At 43.2% G+C, this 8,394-nt stretch overlaps 1 protein-coding gene across 1 annotated transcript; it reads left to right on the top strand.

The window, feature by feature from the left end:
- The first annotated feature begins 2,820 nt into the window (after positions 1–2,820).
- LOC144023018 (uncharacterized) lies at positions 2,821–5,916 on the top strand. Its single transcript, XM_077528262.1, is given in 6 exon segments — positions 2,821–2,935; positions 3,116–3,223; positions 3,265–3,355; positions 3,453–3,897; positions 4,553–4,724; positions 4,924–5,916. Coding segments are annotated over 6 exon segments (1,719 nt in total). The 3' UTR covers positions 5,712–5,916.
- The last annotated feature ends 2,478 nt before the right edge of the window (positions 5,917–8,394 follow it).

Raw genomic sequence — 8,394 nt, 5'->3', positions numbered from 1 at the left:
TGATTTTAGTTTTTTTTGTTCTTTGTATTATTTGTTGGCTGGTGGTTGTCGTGGACAATTGCTTGAAGTATTATTATTATTATTATTTGTTTGCTTTTAGGGGTGTTTGTTAATTGTTAATAGTAACTGTAGCTCTTATTTGTTGTTATTATTAAGGCTTGAGTGAATGAACACGCAAAGACAGACAGTGAGTAGGAGCCAGGAAGTGTGTGCAGACTTATTGTTGTTGTGTTGGTTTTTGTTTTCTGGTTGGGTGGATAGTTGCTGTTATTTTGCTTGTTAAAAGTTGTACAAACGGAATTTGCGTGGCTGGTGTTTACTGATTGTATTTTTTAGAAAGTGTTATTTTGTATAATATATTAGTGTGATTTATGCCCAAAGCGGGGGCGAGCGCTTTATTGGTGTGATTTGAATGAAGTTGTGGATTTAACTATATTCGTGTGGTTTGTTCCAGAGGGCCCTTTGTAGTGTATGGTATATGTTAGAGTGTCTGTATTTGCTTGGCATCCAGATATAATTTGTAGTTGTTATGGGGTGAAAGAGAAGGGTAGCGGTTTAGCTGCGACCTGTTCGTCTGAGGTTCGCCAAAAGGATACGTTAGTTAATTGAGCTGGAAACCCCCAGGGAGTTGTTCCACGGCGACTCGACGTACACTACTTCTTGTGGGGGTTCAAACTTATCTTGTTTAACCTGGGAGATTTTTGCAAATCGGCCGACAGAAAAGATGACGTTTGAGTAGAAAGGAGAAAAGATAGCGGTGGCTGTAAGTGATTATGGGTCAGCAAGTGAGTCAGTCAGAGATCAGTTAAGGCTGTTTGGCTATTTACCAGAGTATGTGTCTGGAAGCAGGAGAGCCAGAGGAGGTGCTGTTAAACAGGCGAAGAAAGTTGGTCGTCCAGGCACAAGAGAGTGGATTTTTTCCCCAGGATGAGGAAGAGGTGAATGTGTTTAAGGCATTGCTTAAAATTCTGCCTTTTATGACTGTGCGCAGATGATTGCAAAGGCACAGCACAATAACAGAAATGTGTTTGTGGGAAGGTGGCTTCGAAAACGTCAGCTCAGGATTTCTAGAGCTATAACTAATTGGCATCGGATGGCAGCTGCTGCTAAATTTATGCGAGACGCACGTGCGGGTTTGCGAAAGACCGGACCTCCAAACCATAATGTAGGAGGATAATAAATTAAGGACTTGTTGTCCAATGAGGGCGTGCGTCAGCCCCACAATTCTCTGGTATTCCCGTTTTGAGGGCATACAAGCGCCGATTGCGGAAATAATAAGGGGAACGGTTGAATATGATGTATAAAGGGGACCGTCTGCTTGCGCCCCTTCTGGAGGGGACTGCCCGGTGCGGGCTCCCGATAATTCATTTGCGTGTGTACATTTTGTTCCAGGCGTTGGAGCGGACGGCTGTGGGAATACGGATGCTGAGTTGAGGGCCCACTGGGACGAGAGGGCTGAAGGACTCAGCGGTCCTGCCAGCATTCTGACCTCACGTTGGAGTTTTGTTTTTGTTTTTTGTTTTTTTTTGGTGAGCGCTTTTAGGATATGTTGAATGATGTGGCTCTTGCTAAAAGGGCTGCAGGTAGCTTGGGTCAGGCAGGCCCGCGAGCAAGGGATACACAGGGGGCTGCTCAGGGAGTAAGGAGAGACAGAGAGAAGATACTGCATAAGCATAAGTTAAGCTGCAACTCCCTTCAGAGAAGAAGGGTGCACACTATCAAACTAGACATACTATAAGTAATTAGACATCTATACCAAACCTATAAGCATTAATGATGCCTTCTGGGATTTCTAATCGAACACTATATATTAGTGGTGGGAGAAGAAAAAAAAAAAAAATTGATATCGCAATATATTGTTGCGCTCTTTGTTGTAATAAATTATCGATATATTGACGGTAGATATCGATGTAATGTGTCTAGTTGTGTAGTGTTATGTTATAAATGTTTATGTATTTTAATTTGTCTTATTTGATAATGTTTATAGTTAAAAGATTAAGAGATAGTGAGGTACTATGCAGAACTTTGTACATTGTACAAAGTTTTGGCATTGAATAAATGTATAATAAGATATTTTCCTTTTTCTGGGTATTTGTTGGCTTTTTCAGTTATATATCGTGATATATTGCTAAATATATATTTTTTTGGATAATATATTAAAAATCGTAGGTATCGTGTATTGTGATATTATCGATATCGTGAGCTAAATATCGTTATAGTATCGAATTATGGTCTACCCGTATCATGCCACCTCTGATTTATACACCTTTTCGTATGGCGGATCGATTTTGTTTATCTGAGAAATTGCTACCGGTGGTGGTGCGGTGTAACGATTGACTGACGCCACACTGGGAATTGGATTGGTATTAGGGGATTTGAGGGCTATTTTGGGGTCCAAAATGCCACACCAAGATTTGACAACTCTGGAGGATATGGCCGGTACTAGTAGTATCGTAGACTATGTGGTAGTTAATGGATAAATTTTTGGGGCAGTGAGCCGGTCCACTGGAAAACTGTGGCTTTCGGATCGGACCGAACGAGACAGGTTTGGCCTATTTGGCGCGCACCCGACGAGAGTGCGCGGAGGCTTCCGGGGGTGATCCATCCTCTAGTGCGGTGATGGTCCAGCCATATTCAGGAGGCTGTGCTGAAAGGAGCTCCGCCAGCTGTGGGTGCATAAAAGCTTCTCATTGGGCCCCGTCTGCCCTTCCTGGTGTTCAGTTTTCACCATCGCTGCAGGGCTAGCGTATTGAAGTGATGGTGTGTAATTCGTCTGTTTTGGAACACCACCAAATTTTTCGCGACAATGGACGGGAGCGCATGGATCACCCCAGGACCAAAGCGCTGTTCTCTCCTATTGTGTTCTCTGTGTCTTCTCCTGCCCCCATTTGGAAGCCGCAGTACAAATCTTCCCCTGACGCCGAGGAGGGCATCCGTGAGACTATCGCAGGCCTCAAACGTGCCGCAGTCCTGGAGCCCTCGTCGTCCTCATGGAACACACCAATTTTGCCTGTTACTAAAGAGATAGCTGCCAAATATCGCATGGCACATGATTTGAGACGCATTAATGCTATTGTGATAACACCCACTGTCCCTTTTCCAAACCCCTTTACAGCGCTCAGTGCTCTTGACCACATATATAAGTTCTTCACTGTCATTGACCTGGTCAATGCGTTCTTCTGCCTGCCTTTGGCGGAGGAAATGCGTGACATTTTTCATTCAGGTTTGACGGTGAACAACTGCGTTACACACGATTGCCCCAAGGGTTTTTTGCTCTCCCCCCGAGGATTTTTAACAGGGAACTGAAGGCTCTTCCCTCCCCTTTGCCCTTGCCGGACGGTGTGGTGCTCATTCAGTATGTTGATGATTTGCTTTTGGCTGCCGCCACTGACAATTCCTGCCTTGCTGCTACTCAACTTGTGTTGCGTTACCCGTTTGAATGTGGCTTCAAGGTTTCTCAGTCCAAATTGTAATGTTGCAGGCCCACTGTTACTTTTTTGGGCCAAGTCGTCTCCCGTGTGGGGACGGCTGTTTCACCAGCACCCCCGGGACACTATTTTGTCACATCTAAAGCAACACACAGTCAAAGACATGCTGTCATTTTTGGGTTTGACGGGCTATAGCCGAAATTATGTTGCTGACTATGGGGAGCTGACAGCACCCCTACAAGCAATGGTTTCAGCTTTGGGCATGCGCAATCGCTCTGCCACCCTTGAGTGGACTGCGGAGGTAGAGAGTGCCTTCATCCTGCTCAAGCAGGCTCTCTCCTCGGCAGCCGACTTGCATCGTCCTGATTACACAAAGCCCTTTTTCTTGGATATGTCTGAAAAGAGCACCACGTGTGGTGTTCTGTTTCAGAAGGGGGAGGGGGACAGACGAGTCTTGATGTACGCCAGTGTGCAACTTGATTAAATGAAAAAAAAAAAAAAAAAAGAGACATCCCCCATGTACTAGGTATGTGGTAGGATTGGCAAAAAATTTACAAAAGATAGCTCACATTGTCATGTCGTATTCACTGACTGTTTTAACAATATATAGTGTGATGGCATATGTAACTTCGGTAACATTTATAATGTTATCTCTGTGACAGACACGTCTGGAGAAAATTTTGAATGCACCACACATTATTTATACATATGAGGGCATCAACATGGCAGATGTGATCCAAGAAGGGAAACCACACGAGTGTGCGGCCAGGACAGCAGAGCAATTCAGGGCCAGACCAGATTTGCAAGGTACCCCATATCCCGATGCCGATTTAACATTGTATACAGATGGATGTTGTTTTAGGGAGCCGGAGAGCTGGCTTGACCGCGACCGGCACCCCAATTAAGCACGAGGAGGAGATTATGCGGTTGCGGAACGCATTGATGAAGTACGAAAGGTAGCAGTTGTGAAATGTAAGGGATATAGTAAGGCGACCGGGTGGGGGGAACAGGGAAACGAGGTAGTAGATTTAGCCGCAAAACAAGTCGCAGGTTACCACCCGGCGCACCAGTTTGTAAATGCGGAGCCAGAGTCACTTGTATTGCTACCTCGGGTCACTTTGGAGACATTGTTGGAGGATCAGAGGCGGGCCGCGCCTGAGGAGAGAAGTGCATGGAAGGATGCCAATGCCTCCCAGGACGCCACAGGCTTGTGGCGCCACCCAGATGGGCGCCCTATTCCCTCAACCCGACGTCTCCACGTCTTGGTGGAAGAAGCACATGGACCGGGCCATGTGGGTAAGCCGCAGATTACACGCTCTTTATTATATTGGTGGCATCCACACATGCGAGACACAATTGACTATGTGGTGGACAACTGCGAGGTGTGTCAACTGTTTAATATCTGGTCGACAATGAAGCCTCTCCAGGGGACATTTCCTCTGCCTCGACATCCAGGAGAGGAAATTCAAATTGATTTTACAGACATGATTGACAGTGTTCGGGGCGTTAACTTTTGGTACATTTACACGCTGGCCCGAGGCCTACACCTGTAAAAGGGAGGATGCCGCCTCTGTCATTAAGGTACTGGTAAACTATTGTATATTGATATATGGTTTTCCTCGATGAATCCGCTCTGATAATGGCCGACATTTTAAGAATAAATATCGACAAAAAGTGGAATAAGTGCTCGGCCTCAAGCATTCATTTGGCACCGTCTACCACCCCCAGTCACAGGGGAAAGTGGAGTGGATGAATCAAAATCTGAAATCTAAGATTGCCGGAATCAAATTGACATGGGTGGATGCCCTCCCGCTGGCATTAATGTCTGTCCGAAGCACTGTGAACTCCCAGACACAGTTCACACCGTACGAGCTTTCGCAGGGACAGCAGTTTCCAAGGCCCGCCGCAATGGCTGGATCGGAGAAGATGGAACCTCTCAGGTACCGACCGTACTTCGAGGAGCTCAACCGTCTTGTGCGATTGTTTTTCGAGCAGGTGGGGGCCAGGCAGAAGGACGGAGAGCAGTCTGACAACATCCACACGGCGCCATGGGTGTACCTGAAGGTCCTGAAAAGCAAATGGACCGAGCCACGGTGGACTGGGCACTACAAGGTTGTCGAGAGGACCTCCCACGCCCTCCGCTTGAAGGGAAAAGGAACAACCTGGTACTACGTGGGACATGCGCTCCTGCCTCCCACTGGAATGCGGATGGGGAGTGATGCGCTGGGAGCTCCTGCTGTGTGCCAAAATCCTCTTGACCATCACTTGGATCCTGAACAATGACGTCTGGCCCCCGGGTGGAACGACCTTCGACGTGTCCGAAGGGACTATTTGTCTGACACTACTAAGTGACTTCGCCAGTGAAAGTTCGGATTGGCTGCACTCTCTATTGGGTCTGAATTGGACGAACGAGATTCTGATTGGCTTAGTGTGGTGTAAAATTTTAAGTCGACCTGACTTCAGTGGGGTCGAGAGAGGGAGAGATAAAATTTTCAATACACTATACTACACTACACTACACTACACTAATTTTTATTTTAATGCTTTATTATACAGTACATTTTATTACGTGTTGTTGTTTTACCAAAAAAAAAAAGAAAAGAAGAAGGCTAATAAAATGTGTTTTTAGTGCCCTGCGGGTTGTTGACCCCACTTTAGTGGGGTCAAGAGAGGGATTTGAGAGGGTAACTATCTTGGTTTGAAGTTGTTTCACATTGCCATAAATATTTATTATGTAAGTTATTGATTTGACATGAATATATAACTAGTTTGGTTAACTTAAATCTATGCTATTTATGTCTGTATGTATTCATACTATTGTTATTAACTTTAATTTGACACGGCTGGCTGTTTATTTTTTAGACTGCATATCTGCACCCGGTGTTTTTGGGCAAGGCGAATATTATCAGTCAGGTTTTCCTTCAAGCTAAGGTCATATTAGCCTCTACACGCATAGCCCAACACATAGTTTAGGTACCAGTCGTGTTCCTCAGCAAGCTAAGGTCACAGTAACCTCCACAAGAGAGGAACTACATTTCCCATCGCGAGATGCTGTGACTATCGCGTGACCGGTAGCGAGACTGGGGAAATCTAACATGGCGGCGCTCTGCTGCTAAAATAGAATTAGCTTTATATTTCTAATTAAACCCGAATTTAATGATTAGATAAATTCGATTTTTTTCTTTTCTAAGAAAGATCGGAAATATTATCCAGTGTGGACGACCTCGAACGTTTTATTGACGATTATTTTTATAGCTGCGCGATGGATGAGCCGGCGGCTAGTCGGGATAATCCTTCGAAAAAAAAAAGGAAAAATGACTCGTCAACAGACACGGACGATTTAGCAACCGCCGACGTATCGGTGAGTATGCTGGATTCCATAAATAAAAAACTTGACGTCCTCTGTCTTATCCGCGAGGACGTCAAAGAATTAAAGGCAAGTTTGGAATTCGTTAGCCAACAGGTAAGCGATCTCCAATGCGATAACTCCGAGCTACGCTCCTCTCTCGTCGCTGTCACAGCCGAGTTGGAGACGATTAAAAAGGAAAATAAAATGCTAAAGGAAACGGTCTTAGATGTTCAATCCCGTAGTATGCGGGAAAATCTAATATTCTCAGGTATATCCGAAAATTCTCCAGATAATCCAGAGGGTGAGATAAAAAAATTCATGACATCATCGCTAAAGATCCCACAGGAGACGGTAAATAATATCTCTTTTCACCGTGTACACCGGCTCGGAGCTCGTAAGGGCAATAAGCCCCGTCCTATTATTGCTAAGTTCGAACATTTTAAACATAAAGAATTGGTAAAAAGTAAAGGACGGGAGCTCAAAGGGACATCTTTCGGGATGAATGATCAATTCCCAAGAGAGATAAACGAGCGGCGAAAAGTACTGTTTCCGATAATGAAACAAAATAGACAGGAGGGTAAACGGACTTCAATGGTCGTTGATAAATTATATATCGACGGCCAGCTATTCCGAAACCCAACCTCGACCCCTTGGCTGTTCTAACTGACAATTGGTAGAGCCGAGCATTGTGTGATTATTTGACGTATGTATATGTATATGTATGTGTATGTATATGTGTATATATGTATATATATGTATATGTATATGTATGTATATGTATGGATAATGGGTTACGAAATAGAATATGAATTTATATTATGCATAGGCTATATAGTAATAATAATAATAATAATAATAATAATATAAAAATATATTCTTAAAAAAAATAAATTAATAATAATAATAATAATCTCGCTTAGGTCACCATTTACTGGTGTATTGTTATGTTGAATCCCCCACAGATTTCCTTCACACTCACTTCCCCCCACGTTTCTTCACTATTATACTTATCTACTTGCTATCTCTCTCTTTATATAAATTATATAAATTGCCTAATTACTCTTTTGCTATCCTACAATATGTTAATATTAATAAGCAGCTTATATAGATGTATACATAAGACTGAGTCTATATTGCTTGTATGCAGAAATTAGTTCTGGTCTCCTGGAATGTGTGTGGCGCTCGCTCCCAGGCAAAAAGAATAAAAATTTTAGACCATCTCTCAAAATTTAAGGCAGATATTTGTCTCCTACAAGAAACCCACTTACAAAAATCAGAAGAAAAATTATTTATAGATAAAAATTTTAGTCAAGTTTACTCTGCCTCCTATAATAGTAGACAAAGAGGTGTCTCTATACTTATACATAAGAATTTATTCTTTACTCTAAATAATATAGTAACAGATTTAGAGGGCCGATATATTATTATCCAGGTAACTATATTTAATAAAGTATATACAATTGGTAATTTATATGCCCCAAATAATGATGACCCTGATTTTTTCCATGAATATTTCTCTCGGTTACTCGATTTAGCAACAAATTCTACTATTATTATTGGAGGTGATTTTAACACGGTCTTGAACCCGTTAATAGATCGTTCTAATAATACGATATA

Source organism: Festucalex cinctus, chromosome 7 (genome assembly GCF_051991245.1).
Source record: "Festucalex cinctus isolate MCC-2025b chromosome 7, RoL_Fcin_1.0, whole genome shotgun sequence".
NCBI lineage: Eukaryota > Metazoa > Chordata > Actinopteri > Syngnathiformes > Syngnathidae > Festucalex > Festucalex cinctus.
This window is presented reverse-complemented; position numbering and strand designations above follow the sequence as displayed.